Source organism: Sinocyclocheilus anshuiensis, unplaced genomic scaffold (assembly GCF_001515605.1).
Source record: "Sinocyclocheilus anshuiensis isolate Anshui unplaced genomic scaffold, SAMN03320099.WGS_v1.1 scaffold874, whole genome shotgun sequence".
NCBI classification, from domain to species: Eukaryota; Metazoa; Chordata; class Actinopteri; order Cypriniformes; family Cyprinidae; genus Sinocyclocheilus; species Sinocyclocheilus anshuiensis.
In genome coordinates this window covers 306,568-322,137 of record NW_015538065.1, presented here as the reverse complement: position 1 = coordinate 322,137, position 15,570 = coordinate 306,568, and the positions used below count along the sequence as shown (strand labels likewise).

The 15,570-nt window shown below is 36.3% G+C and overlaps 1 protein-coding gene across 1 annotated transcript in view; it reads left to right on the top strand.

Annotated features, from left to right (window-relative positions):
* Nucleotides 1-15,570, top strand: part of LOC107683508 (protein AF-9-like) — a 54,198-nt gene that overhangs the window by 32,504 nt on the left and 6,124 nt on the right. The window contains exons 3-7 of the mRNA XM_016479564.1: nucleotides 558-640; nucleotides 792-935; nucleotides 1,989-2,027; nucleotides 2,792-2,920; nucleotides 6,529-7,107. Coding sequence (XP_016335050.1) covers nucleotides 558-640; nucleotides 792-935; nucleotides 1,989-2,027; nucleotides 2,792-2,920; nucleotides 6,529-7,107 — 974 coding nt within the window. The remainder of the gene's footprint in view (nucleotides 1-557; nucleotides 641-791; nucleotides 936-1,988; nucleotides 2,028-2,791; nucleotides 2,921-6,528; nucleotides 7,108-15,570) is intronic.

Here is a 15,570-nt window from a genome sequence, read left to right as displayed (position 1 = left end):
ATTCAATTTCTTGAATGTTACTGCTAAATACTGTACCTGAAAAATAAAGCACTGTTTGTTTTATTTGTGTATTATGTGTATTTGTAATGTACATCTTTGTTCTTATTTTCTAATAACAAAGATAAAATAATGACAAACATTTTTTATCTTTGCTCACTTCGGCCTAAATGTCTGCCATTCTTTTTTTATTTTATATTTTGTTAAGGTGTAAGAGGTGTTATGTTTCTGCACTCTTCCATTTTTAGCAAATTAAGAAAACTTTGTCTAAAAACAATTTTTGTGATGGTTTGTATTTTGTGTGCTCTGTATGGAACATCAGTGCCTGTTTAAGTGATGAACTATATACACACACACACACACACACACACACATATATATATATATATATATGTATATATATATACACACACATACATATACACACATACCTAAAAACACCCTATAGTTATGATTATATATTTACAATATAGCACACCTATTTGTGCCTTATTGCTTTAAGTATTGATTTCCATGCTAAAATTAAACCAGCAGTCTCTCTTTCTCTCTCTTTCTTGCAGTCTGCAAGGATCCACCATATAAAGTTGAAGAGTCTGGATACGCTGGGTTTATCTTGCCTATTGAAGTTTACTTTAAAAATAAGGTACTTTGGTTTTACCTCTCTTTTGTGGAAACCTGTAATTGTGAATTATGATCTCTATAAATAAGCGTATTTAATCTGTAACCTAAAATTAAACCAATCCAAACAGCTATGTACATTGGGTAAATGTAATATCCTTGTCACTTTTCACCAGGAAGAACCAAAAAAAGTGCGCTTTGACTACGATTTGTTCCTGCACTTGGAGGGTCACCCACCTGTCAATCATCTCCGCTGTGAAAAGCTCACATTCAACAACCCTACTGAAGAGTTCCGCAGGAAGCTGCTCAAGGCTGGAGGGGTACGAACCGGCTGGGGATGGGCGTGGCTTACCTCAGGGAACGAGATGGGCGGATCACTTTTTTTGAATGATTGGAGTCATGTGACTTCAGTTTCAGAGCTAATGTACATCTTTGTTGCAGACGGTTGAGAAAATATTTGTATTTAGTAACCGTTCCACAATTAGCCTCATTAGTTGGAATCTTTCAAATCTCAAAGGTGTTCATGCAAGGGAAATGACTAGTCAAAATACGTCCCCTCCTTTCACAGGTGAAAAATGCAAGGATGTCCCCTGCTGCTTGTCTCTGCTAGTCCTAGCAAACAGTCCTCCAGAGATGAAAGCCATTGTCAGGCAATCTGTCCTAATGGAATTACTGTTCCCATCAACCAAGACAATAAGTAACTTTACAGGATTTGATTGTGCTAGTCTTAACTCGACCATCTATCACTGGAGGAAACCTGAGTTGTCTTTGGGCCAGTGCCAAGGGATCCACACGCTTTTTATGAATCAACTGGCTTGCATTTATTCGTTTCGTTGATCTTGGATGTGTTTTGAAGTTCCACCAGCAGTCATGAACTGGGACACTATTACCCTTAAGACATATTTAAAGAAATTATTATTCTTGTGAGGGTCTTCTCTGTAGTTTTAGCTTGCCCTTTCTTGCCTCATTCCAGTAATTCGAATGTTTTACGGCTGGGGCTATGACACCATCTCCTTTGGTGCTTGTCTGGCTTACAGATGAGGCATGGCAGGAATCGAAACAGTTTATTGGCAAACGGGCAGTTGTACGGGAAGTTGTTTTAATTAAGAGAGAACCGTTCACTAGAGCAATATCAATTTAGCGAGGTGGTGACTGAGGAAGGTCCTTTCCAATTTACCTGATTGTTTTGGCTGATGAAAGGCAATTTGTCATTACATCAGGCCAGGAGTGAGCAGAGTGTTTTTTGCCAAATAGGTGTTAGAGTGTGTTTGTGTGTGAGAGAGAGAGAGAGAGAGAGTGTGTGTCTGTGGTGGTTTGTGTTGATTCATAGTCTATATTTTTAGACTGTAATATCTGTACTTTGTCATTTACAGCAACGGGATCCTCACAAAAGATCTTCAGAGGACTCTAAAGTAAGGACAAACACCATTTTCAATGTTTCATTGTGTTTAACAGAACTTCAACAGTATTTTCTCTGATTATTTTGAAGTTTACACTGTTTTCATACAATATAGTGAACGATTTACTTGCACGTTACTTTAAATAACCAAAAAATGCTATTGTCGTAATCTTCAAAATGCATCTGAAACAACATTCATTTTCCTTGTTTTGTGTGTTGCACTTCGTAACATGGCAACTCATGTCAGTAAAAACATAAACTTAATAGATTCTAGCATACAATAACATTTGAAAGCTGTGCAGTTTTTTTTTTTTAATGTTTCTTATGCTCACCAATGCTGCATATATTTGATCAAAAATACAGTAAAAATTGTAATACTGTGAAATATTTTTACAATTTAAAATAACTGTTTTCCGTTTTAATATATTTTAAAATGTAATTTATTCCTGTGATGGCAAAGCTTAATTTTCATGTTGAAAAGCACAGCCTTTATTTGAAATAGAAATCTTTTTGTAACATTATCATTGTCTTTACTGTCACTTCTGATCAGTTTAATGTGTCCTTGCTAATTAAAAGTAATTTCTTTAAAAAATAAATAAACAAATCTTACTCTGACCCCAAAATTTTGGACGATAATGTATATAATGACTGATCATGACATTGAATGTTTTGAATGAAACAGAGATGAAGATTTTCAGTAAATAACATGAAATAAATGAACCTGCAGTTACGCATTTCATTGGTCATCACTGTTTTCATTTGTCTTTTGTCTCATAGGTAATGGTAATGCAGGAGGGCTCTACTTCTCTGTTCGGGCAGCATCTAAAGCTGCCCACATTACCCAGCAGCTCATTAACATTGACCTTCTCTGATGTGAAAAAGAGCAAGTCTTTTCCAGGGTCAAAGGTGAGTGTGGATCTCCGAGTTTAAGAGTCTGAACTTTGAGAAAACTTTGCATGACTTTGTTTGGCATTTGAAAAATTCCCAGTGCCTCCAAGGAGTCCTTGCTTAATCCTGCATATTTGGCAAGTTGAAAGATGTTGGGGGCTATTTAACTCCAAGGATTTTAGAGATGTGAAACTTGGCTTAAGTCGAGCATTTCTTGGCTGCTGAGAAAGCACATGCTAGCATTCCGATGACGTAAACGAACTCACCAGGTGTCCCGTTACAACGGCGCTCTGCATGTGCGAAAAGATTCGTATCTAGACATACAGTACCATGTTTACAGTGTTCCAACGCATTCCTGTTAATCAGCCTGTAATGGCATTTTAATTAAAGAAAATAATCATTTTTAAAAGAAACAAATTGATTAGTGCGAGATTTTGTGCGAGAAACCCTCAGACGCTGCAGCTTTTTATCCATGCATCTATTAAACCACATTAGCCGTAATGCTAGTAAATCTTGCTTGACTACACACTGCCACGTTTCTTTGATTTAGATTTATTTTTAGTCTCCTGTGCAATATCACTTATCCGCTAAGGAGCTTGTTTTGTACTCTAGCTCTTACAGTGAAGTTACGAGAGTCCCTGGTGCACATGGAAACAGTTCCCAATCTAAACAGGCCCTTGCGTGTGATGGATTACTGACAGATCAAGGGTCGTTCGCAGCCAACCTCCCCTGCACTACTATACCAGTCGCTTTAGCAAAAGCAAAAACGACAATCAGCGCTTTGTTGTCCTTCTCCCCTTCCTCCACTTAATTTAATGTTATGGTTGAAGATTTTGAAGGTTGATTGATTGCCAACCATAATAGTTCCTGGAAAAGTCTGTTGTGACATTGATAAATGCAAAACTGGTCTTTTCTTGGAGAAATATTCGTAGTGTTTTGCCGTTAACAAAATGCACTAGTTGCAATAAGCTCTAATAGCGCTGATCATTATGATGACGGTAATTCATTTCAATAGAGGTTTCCACTCCTTTGTGTGCTGCCAAAATGTACTGTAGCATGTTGATTATAACTGATTGTAAATGTAACAAGACTATCCATAAACTTAATTAAGTGTAAATGCATTTGACATGAACACTGCTGTTTTCTAGGCCATTTTAAAAGGACTTTTCATGTAGTTTTACAGCCAATTAAAACCGTTTCACCTTTGTTCTCAATGTGTTTAAACAGTTTCAAACAGGGAAAAAAGGTTTAGTCCATTTCTGTATCAGGTAGAACAATATAAGTTGGGTTTAAAGGTAGTCTGGGCAGGTTGTAACACCTCTTCTGTCTAGACTGCTTAACGACTTAACTGCATCAATGACTTATTGACAGGGGCTAGTTAGCTTGACCTGAAGATAGGATAACCCTGTCATTAAAGTCAACCAAAGGCTTGTTGCTTCAGCCCCGTGTTGCCTCCCAAATAGCTTAGAGTTTGCCCTTACCCCAGTGAAATTATTTTTAGGATCTTTCTGAAAAATTGTTTATGGAAATGCTTCACATCTGGGTTCGGTTGTTTGCTTGAGCACGCACATCATTTGTCAATTATAATGGTAGGAAAGTTGAATATTTGAATATTTATAGCAGTTGTTTATGTATTGTTCTTCATTTCACTAACAGAATGTATAGCAATGGGGGTTTTGACCGTGTAAATACCAATGGTATATGAATATGGCTGTGCTATACACTACACTACCATTCAAAATTTTGGGGTTGGTTAGTCAAATTTTCAGCAGCCATTACTCCAGTCTTCAGTGTCACATGATCCCTCAGAAATCATTCTAATATGCTGATTTGGAGCTCAAGAAACATTTCTTATAACAGTTAAAATGGTTGTGCTGCTTAATGTTTTTTTGTGAAGCAATTATTTGAAATAGAAGTCTTTTCTAGGGATGCACCGAAATTAAAATTCTTGGCCGAAGCCGAAACCGAACAAAATTAAACACTGGGCCGAAGGCCGAATACCGAACACGGTTTTTCGAGTTTTTTCCCCCCATGTATTTTGCCAATTTTTTTCACCATTGCACAAATTAAATAGCCCAAATGTGCTTTTTACTGTTTTGTCTTGCTTGTCAAAGAAAAAATCAATTACAAAACAACAATTTAAAAATATTTAACACTGAACATTTTTTAACATTCTAGCAGACATTATACCAACAAAGCACAATTTAACTTAAAATTAATAAGTTAGTAAAATAATATTTTTTGGCCATAAGACCCCCTTTTTGAATCAGGCATGTATTTTTTTACTGTACAAATAAAAGCAGCCTTGCTGAGCAGAAGAGCCTTCTTTTAAAACATTAGAAAATATTACAGATCCCAATTTGAACACTATGTGTAAATGTTATAATAAATGTATTAACAGAGCTGTTGAAATTATTATCATTATTATTGTCTTTTTTATTTTATTTTACAGAACAACAGTAAAATTACAGTACTAACATTTATGAATGTTGATGGAGTTCTTGCTTTTTCTCAACTTTTATTTTGGCGGAAACACGCAGGAAGAAAAAAAAATCATAAAAATTTGACTGAGCAACTGACGAGTAACACTATTTCAGCGCGGATTTTCCTCGCGCTTTGGACTTTGAACCCTGGTTAACAAGCAGATCCGCCGCGAGCTTGTGCAGCGCTGTCAGAATACATGCAATTTGTGTGTGTATTAGAAAACATAAGGTTCTGCAGTTTATTTACTAATTGTTTAAGGCCATTTCGCGAATTCAATCATACAGTAACCAGCAACAATCACCCCTTCCTCTTCTCATCGAAGATGTGATGCAGCACTAAACAGTCTCTAGCTGTCAGTGCTTGTAATGATTTTTGCGTCTTTCTTGGACAGTTTTAAATGCTTCCACACTGCTGACATGTTTACTGCATTATAAAGAGTGCGCGCCTCTCACTTTACGCTGGTTGCTATTTGATCGCGTCACGTCATTGTTCAGTACAGTTTATTCTGTCTTTTCGCTTATTCGGCCGAACACCGAAAGAGCTTTTTTTGCTATTTTCGGCCGAATAATTTCAGTTACCGAACATTCAGTGCATCCCTAAATATGTATGTATAATAATTCTCAGCAGTCTTTTGCTGTCAGTTTAGATTAAATTAATGTTTCCTTGCTGACTGGAAGTTGCTTTCGCACTGAATCACACAGCGTCTCCCTGACATGGCTGCACGGCTGGTTCCTGAAACCACGCCTTCTTTCTTTGCGTGCACATTTGGGCGGCATTATGCTAATATTTCCACATAGTGACGTAGATATGTGGGGGCGTGGTAGAACGAGCCGTTTTAGGTAGGCGTGGTTGACTCTTAACTTTTATAAAGAATATCTCTTTGGATTTGAGACTTTAGTCTTTGCAACTTTACAGATCTTCTTTATGCACCAAGAGCTTGTAACACTTCAAAGAGAAAGGAAAAATTGAAATCGCATCATATGACCCCTTTAAAAAAACTACTACTATCATAAGAACTTCATCACTATGAAATGGTGCCGTCACAGTAATTTTTTTGTTAAGGTTGTTGAGTTAATTAAATTAGCATAGCCTTCAAAGTAAGTGGCTTTATCTTTCCTAATATTGTCATATTCTCATTACAGGACGGGTCCAAAAGCAGCAGTGCTCTTACAACCACAAACAGCATCAGCAGCAGCTCCCTCAAGCTCCACAAACCATCTAAGGACCATAAGGACAAGCCTTCCAAAGACTCAAAAGAGTCCAAAAGTGCCTTGAGAGATTTCAGCAAGGACTCTGGAAAACTCTCTAAAGATTCTAAAAAACCCAAAGAGAATCAACCAATTCAGGAAGATCGGCCCGTTCCCCAAATGGGATTCAAGGAGCCCAAGACCACGTCGAAGGAGCAACGGTCATCGGAGGGTAGCTTCTCAAGCTTGGGACAGAGTAAACGGCGGCCTGTGTTGGACAGTGAAGGCCATGTTACCAAAAAACGGAAAAGCAGTTTTTCAGAGAGCTCTCAAAAGCAGCAAGCGTGTCCTACCTTGCTACAGCACCACCATTCAGATAAAAAGGTTTTGAAAGACAAGCCGCAAATCCGGCCTAGTAGGTTACAAAACACTGAACTTTCAGAGAAGAGAAAACCGGCAGCGTTACCGCCCTTCCAGGATGTGTTAGATCCGAATGACTCGGACATAGACGACAACACGTTCACGAGATCAGATGTAAGTGAATTTCTAATCATTATACTTGAACATAACAATATGAAAATTAGTCCTTGATTTTCCCCAGTTGGCTAGTTGTCCCTCAAACTGGGTATTGTAATATCTGTAAGCATTTGGTGAGCTTTATCATAACCTTTATGGAAATACAGTTTACTAATAGCAAAATAACCAAACTGAAGTCTTTGTAATGATTGTTTAAGGTACTATAGGAATCCATTAAATATTGGTACCATACTGGTTATCATTTGATTTTGAATCTGCATCGGCTGATATACATATACATCTATATACATATAATATTATTGTATAATTATTAGAATATTGTATTATTATTATATCATAATATTGTGATAACTTGTAGCATTTAAATGATTACTTTTGGTTTTTAATGTTTTATTTTTTAAAATGTGGAATTTTCATAGACCATTTATGAAAATAATTATCAGTCAATTGGTATCGGTCTGAATTTTAATATTGTGCATCTCTAGTTCAGTGCATATTTATTGTATAAGTTTGCAAAAAATCTGTTATGCCGCCGGTCTTATGGGAAAGTACAATGACTTTCAATAGTTTTTGGTGTGAGCTTTTGTGTTTGAATGATGTGGTTGAATATTAGCGGAGACCTTTTCTGGGACGTGGGGTTCTCTGTAAACATCAAACAGAGAGGTTGAGACGGGCTCTTAGAGGGCTGTGATAATGACGGTCTGGTGCGAGAGGGGATCTAATAAACTTGGTGGGTGTCCAGGAGCTGAGGCCCCATTTGTCTGGGTTGGGTGCAGGAAATCAATGTCGCCCATTGCTAGATCTCTCAGCTTTTCAGGACAGGAAGTCTGGTAGCTGGTCAAAGGCTCCTTTTTTAGGTTTGTTTGGGTTTTGTTCAAAACAAGAGCACTGATATTGTACCAACTTCATTTCATAGTATTGTTGATTGTGTGTTTGAATCGCTGCCATGAGGTGAGCCAATCACAAGTCAACTTGCAAAATTGTGCTGCTCAACTGGCAATTGCTTAGTCAGTGAATTTAGTCTTGATTTCATTTGAAGATAGTAATTGTTATAGTAGTTCGTATAGGTCTAGAATGTTTTAAGCTTCGCTAGTGGCACCAGTGGCAAGGTTCATTTACCTTCAGCAAGAGAGCTCTCTCCCCCCTTCAATACCACGACTGAGGTGCCCTTGAGCACCCAACTGCTCCCCGGGTGCCGCAGCAAAAAATGGCTGCCCACTGCTCCGTGTGTGTGTTCACTGCTGTGTGTGTACACTTTGGATGGGGAAAAATGCAGAGCACTAATTCCGAGTATGGGTCACCATACTTGGCCACGTCACGTCACTTTCACTTTTTTCACTTTCATAATGATCATAATGATGGAAAATGTACCTCATTGTTGCTGTCAGCAGCATCTCCTGTTGATTCTATAAACTGTTACTTAACTCCTGTTGAGCATCTTGTCCTAAAAATAACTGGTTTCTCTATCAATATTTACCATGGGGCTTACTATGGTTGAATAGTAAACCATTATAAATATAAGGTAGTTTCTTCACTTATATTATACAGAACATGCTATTTAGTTATAATAGTAGTTATGATATTGTAGTTGTTATGGTAGTTATGGTTATTGCCATGCTTGGGGTTTTTCTAGCTTTTTAAACCATAACTAGCTAAAATAAGTGGATAGACTGATTAAATGCACAGGTAGATGGAAAAATATGCTTAATGTTTTGCTGTTATTTTCTGGTACTGGGTTGGTTATTTGTGTATATCTCATAACACTTCAAACTATTTTTCAAACTATACTAAACCAGTGTTGTTATTGTTAACTGAAACAATTAAAAATTGTTGAAATACAGCTAAAATGAAATAAATAGAAAGACTTTAAGCCTAAAAACTTTCAAATTTAAAATGTTCCCTTGGCAGCTAACTGATTTTCTTTTTAAACAAAAAAATAAATAAAATTAAAGCTAAACAGAAATGTAAAAAAAAATAAATAAAAGCTAATTCAAAAATGAATAAATACTGTGATATTATATAAATAATACTAAAAAAAACCGTGTACTTAACACAAGATAAATTTAAGTACAGGTTAAAGGAAGTCAAGTGGCCGCAGTCACTGGCCAAATCCAAAGTGCATGTTGCCGTGTATCTCACTCAGAGTAAAGACTAGTGGGGGATGGATGTAACCCAATCCTAAAATCTGTTTATATGACGTCCTCCGTAAGCGAAGAGCTTCACGAGCTTGAAGGGAATGAGACAATAGTCCTAAAGAAGAGCAGTTGCCCGTTTCAGAGCCATGCTAGATTTATGGCACCACAGCAGAGGTGATGGTCGTAAAGCCACAGACCAGCTGTGTGGTGCTGCTAGTGACCGCATGCTTTGCCTCTGCTAAACTTGTTTTTTTTTTCTAAAATAGCCTACTGCTTACATACATTCAAAAAGTATTTTGCATGTCAATATGATACAAGATTATCCTATTTAAATCATGTGATAAACAAGTTGGGGAGAATCTAAAAGTAATCAAAAAAAGTAATCAAAAAGTAGTCTGATGTAATGGATTACGTTACTAACTACAATGTTTGTCATCAGCTCATAAAACGGGGGCTGTTTTATTGGCTCGAAGGCAAGTGCTGAGATGAAATTTATGGTTTTATGACACCCGAGGAGAATGGGAAAGGACACCATGAATAGCTAAGAGTTTTCCTTTAAACTCGCTCCTTAAAAAAAGGGAAGGAAAGAAACTTCAGTGTTTATGACAACTGACGAATTCCAGGTGCTGCTTTCTTTGGGTCACCAGGTCTGTAAGGCCCTGATGGCCCTGCTCTGATCAACATTACCACTAACAGTCTATTTCTGCCTTTAGAAGGGCAGTAAAAGAGTTGTTTGCAAGAGGAAATTGTAATTGCCTTTTCTTTTTTCTAGATGCTTTTCTAGGCCTGAACTTTAACAAGCATTAGTAAATAATAGTATATAATAATACAGACCAGGGGAAGTCGTGGCCTAATGGTTAGAGAGTCGGATGTATTTTTATGTCAATATGATACAAGATTATCCTATTTAAATCATGTGATAAACAAGTTGGGGAGAATCTAAAAGTAATCAAAAAAAGTAATCAAAAAGTAGTCTGATGTAATGGATTACGTTACTAACTACAATGTTTGTCATGTAATTTGGAATCAGTAACAGACTAAAAATTGCAAATAATCCAGCACTGGTGCTGGCACGTCTGTTAACGCCACGCCATTTAAGCACCACATTTAGTCTTGTAACAGCATTTAACAGACATTTCCTTGTTTAATAATTCAGATGTGTGTGTTCTGAGCTTTACTGGTTTAGTGCATCGTTTTAGTTTGGTGGTCTGCATGTCACCGCAAACTGCAAACCGTGTCCATGTTAATGAAAGTTGCTTTTTCATTAGCTCTAAAAAAAAAGTAATGTAGCATTTTACTGCATGGCCACAGCTCTGCCATTACTCAAGTTTGGGTGACAGCAAGGCGCTCTCTTTCTTTTTTCACGATCTCAGGCGATTGAACCCAAACACTCCAGATGATCTTCATGCTTAAAGACCTGCTAGCCTTTCCTCATGAGTGATGACATCGGTTTTATTGTCTAAGGGGTGCAGGGCTTCTTCGATGAGCTTTTACAAGCGTCTAGTTTGGGAAGAGGGGTGCGGCCTGTAAGAGAAAGGCGGCTTGATTTACAGCGCAGAACCCTGACCATGCGTTTGATGTCAGCTATGCTCCCAGACGGACAAACAGGCAGTAAAATGCAGACTGAAGAAAAAAATGTGTTTGAAGGAAAAAACAGTGAGAACGAAGGGAAAGGAACTTCAAAGAAACAACTTTGCTCTTCCACAGGCTCGGCGAGGGGTTGAAGTTAAGTGTCTTTACCACCCTGCTTGCAGGACTTTTGGCAGCCCCTATTGTCGACTCGCTTCACGGGAGATTTTTAGCACCTGCCCCCTGCCAGCAACTTTCACAAGCACCACTGTCACCCCCAGTCGAGTGAGTGAGCCGTAACAGTTTTATAGCGCGCCGTTATATTCTGCCTTCGATTCGTTGCGGTATTTTTGTAGGTTTAAGGCACCGTGAGGATGCCCGTGGTGAATGTTTTTTGGCGGGTGCTGTGTGAGGAGATGGTGGATGTGGGTTTGAACACGTTGTTTGGAAAGGAGAGTTTGAAAATTACTGTAGTTATTGACTTGCTATGCCCTTACTTCAAAATTACGGTTACTGTGCAATAAGACAAAAACAACCTAGAAAAACCTAGAAAACCAGATTTCTACATTTACCAAATCATTTACATGATGCTGATATGTTGTAGATGGTTGCTAGATGGTGTTATGTGTTGTTGTTGTTGTTGTTGATGTTTTTTTGTATTAGTAATTCTCTCATATATCCAAATTCTAAATATGGTTCTCATTCATAGTGAGATTGTGGGATTTTTCCCCTCACCCATTTCACCGTATACAACATACATTTTAATTCCAAGTGCTTAGAAAAGTAGGCCCAAAATTTGAGGTGATCAATAAAGAAGTCGCCTATTCTCACCAAGGCTGCATTTATTTGATCAAAAACTCAGTAAAAAAGTAATTGTAATATGTTATATCTTAAAATAACGGTCTATGTTAATATATTTTAATATGTAATTTATTCTTTTGATATGAAAGCTGAATTTTCAGCATCATTAATCCTGTCTTCAGGGTCACACAATTTGTTATGTTTATTTGACAACTTATATTTCCTATTATTATCAATGTTGAAAATAGTTGTGTTGCGCAATAAAAGTTTCCTTTTTGTGGAAACTGTGATCATTTTTTCCCAGGATTCTCTGATGAATAGAAAGTTGTTGTTTTTTAAACAGCATTTATAGTCTTTACTGTCACTTTTGCATCCCTGCTGAATAAAAGTATTTATTTCTTTTTTAAAAAGCCCCGAGCTTTATACTGTAATGTACATCCATATTTAAAAAGAAAAAAAAACATCAAAGTTTAATAGAGTTCCCTAAATCCCTAACCACAAGTAAGAGTAATAGTAATGCAAGCATTTCTAAATATGCTTTATAATAAAAAATTATAAAAAAAAATAAATAAAAAAAACTGAACTCACCCCCAAGATTTCAGATGAAGTACCTTAGTCAGTGCACGATGGTTTCACTAGTATAGTGAAGATTTCAAGAAAGAGGACAGAGTGATCTAATTTGCATCCTTCTGGCCTGTTTTGACTGAATAGACAACGTTAGCCAACGTTTCCCAAGAGAATTCTAAAACCTTTCTTAGCTATTAGCCACTAGCCCTGTTATAATAAATCCCACACTCACTTTCTCCATTCGCTGTGGAGCTGAATGGCTTCTGCGTGTACATTTTGTTCAAGAGAGCCGATTCGGTTTTACCAAGTGCTCATCAGAGAAGAATGTAAACAAATTAATTCAGATTAACTTTAATAGCTTCTTTAGATTTCCTCTTGGGCCGCTCTCCAAGAGGAATTAGGTTAATAATTTCGCATTGAACTTCCTTGCTGGTTTTTTCCTGAGCGCTCAAAATGTTCCTCCACCTCATGCAATTTCTGAAAGCTTGTAAAATGCGTTTCCAGCTAGAGTACAAATTTCAACTTAACGTGAGCACAGCGAAGAAAAACAGAATGGACTTTAATGTAACTTTAAACCTCAAAACTTCAGCCAAGTGGAGAGTCAGGAAGGCAATTGTAACAGAGCGCCTTTCTTACTCTTTTATCCTTGGCCCCATTTGCCACAATAAGCCTGATTTGTATTAAACCTCCATTTGGTCGGGAAGTCTTTGTGGATTAATCAGTTAATCAGTCCAATTCGCTCCACTTACAGCTCACATCTCTGTTGTACTGAATGTAATTTTAAAAGAACATCATTATGTTCCTTTTGCTTTGATAGAAAAGGCTGCTGTCTTTGAAAGAGTTTTCTTAGAAAAGACCACATTAACCTTCTCTTTTGTTGACGCTATATGAATAATGATCTCTTTTTTTGTTTTTGTTTTTGAAATGTTTGGAAAGCAGCATGGATGTGCATTTGGAAACTCTTGTATTTCTTTTTATAGTGGCAGGTGGATGAATTTAATTGCAGACGTTTGCAACTATGGTGCAATAAAAGTATATAGCATTGAGATGCTGAAGCACTCTTGGAGAAGGTTATAGTGAACATGAAATCAAAATTGATCGTTTATTTTTTTATTGAACGTTCCTAGTCTTATTGTGCACGAAATATCACTTGCTCCAAAAGAATTGAACAATTTCATACTTACCATTTTCTGCTCTGCTGTCAAGTCCTCTTAGGTTTCAACCAATGGGTACCAGGAGTATTTACTGCCAAACACCCACTCTTCACAATTCCTGATGGATCACTTACTTTCGTACCATAATATATCCTGAATAATATTGGCACTTAAAAAAAAATACAGAGCTAAAATAGGTTGCGAATGACTGAGAAAGAACATTTGCATTCAAAGAAAAATATATCATTCTAAAATAATTACTTGAATGCATCAAATTTAGTATTAAATATAGTTTAACGCAACATTAATTTTGTGATTACAGCAGGGTTTCTGCAGGTCTTAAAAAGTCTTAATTTGCCCTTCCATAAATTAAGGCCTTAAAAGTCTTAACTTCATAGTCATGGTGTTAAATCTTGCATGCACTGCAAAAAAAATGAATATTTTTGTCTCATTTTCCAATACAAATATCTAAACATCTTAAATCAAGATGAAACAAGAACAAATATCTGTCAATGGTGAATAAAATCTTGTTTTTCCTTTGAATTAAGTAGATTTTTCTGAGCCCATTTGTTCTCGTTTTAATCATAAACTCACTTAATTTTGATCAGTTTCTCAGAAAACTACATTTCTTATATCATTTGGAATCGATCTTTATATATGTATCCTAAGACATTGGAAAACAAGACAAAAATACCAAGGTAGAACTTCATGTTTTTGCAGTGTCATCAGAAGGTACAAAAGTTATTTTTTTTTTCGTAAAATGATTTAAAAAGTAATGGAAATCTGTAGGATGTTGTATTTTCAAACGTTAAAGTGTTGCTAATACAACTCAATGGGCTTCATAGACATTTACATTTAGAGAACATAGACGATTATGATCTGTTTAATTAATTCCTTAAATTTTCATTAATTTGTCTTAAAAAGGTCTACTACTTTACTGATTTTAAACATGTCTTTAACAAGAATAACTGTTCGTACAGCAAAAGAGCACAAGATATGATTACATATATGATTACATTTTAATGGTATCTTCAGTAAACATGGCGCATGTGTCTCTAAAAGCAAATAGGGGCCCTTTAAAAACATGCCTGCTCTTTTACCTCCATGTATCCAATCAATCACAGTCCCATTGTTCTGAGAGGCTTGGGTCTGTAGTGAGATATTGCCCCACGAGTTCAAAGGTGCCTCGTAAGTTGTGAGATCCTCAACAATTAATCTGCAGATGCAACAGTTCAAAGAGGCCTCCACTAAATCTAGTTTCACCTCAGCCTGATGGACTTGCTCACTGAATAACTGTCTCATTCCCTTCACTTTTGTAACCAGTACTCACATTTTCAGCAGCACAGTTTTAAAATCTGTTTTGGTGTTCTTTCATCATAATTTGAATAAGTTTAGCAACATTTTTAGATTTATTTTGTACATTTTACATATTTATATAGCTTTTTTTGCACTCAAAGTGAGGAGACTTGTGCGAGTAGGAAGAATTAGTGCGAACATTGCCCTAAAGGGATCTGTGTGATCATAAATCAGCCTTCATTACGACAGGTGAACGAGGAACCCACTGATTTACAGTGAGGAAGTGACACTAATACCCATCAAAGCCTCTAGTGTGGAACAGAAGATCATGGAAATGGCCGCACATGTAACTGCATTTGGTTCTCTTTCAGAGTCAGTTTTTAAAATCTCTGTTATTGTGTGTCATTCAGTATCTGAGTAACTAAAAGTAGCAATAATACCAAGCGATGACTGACAGCTGTTCAGCTATGTTCAAAAAAAGCTTTAGTTTATTCAGTAACAAGCTGTCTTCTATGACATGTATACCATCAGAAAGTTGCATTAATTCTAATGAACGGGATCAGTTGGACATGAGCCCTTGTGTGGCGTTTTGGGTCTTCTTGATTTATGGGGAAATGTTCAGTTGCTGCAGTTCATATCTAAATTAGGGCATGTATAAATTATGATCAGTAAAATAGGGAATATATTAATTGATTCGTTTTATCATATTTATTTATTTGTTATTTTTATTTTTGCACCAGAAAAATGTTGCTAATTTTATTTTAAATTATAATGTCATATATTGTATTTAATTATTATTATTATTATTATTATTACTAATTATAATTATTATTATTATATTGTATTTAATTATTATTGTTGCTAATTATTATTATATTATTATTATTACTATTGTTGTTGTTGTTGTTGTCTTGTTTAATGGCAAAATGTTTAGTTAA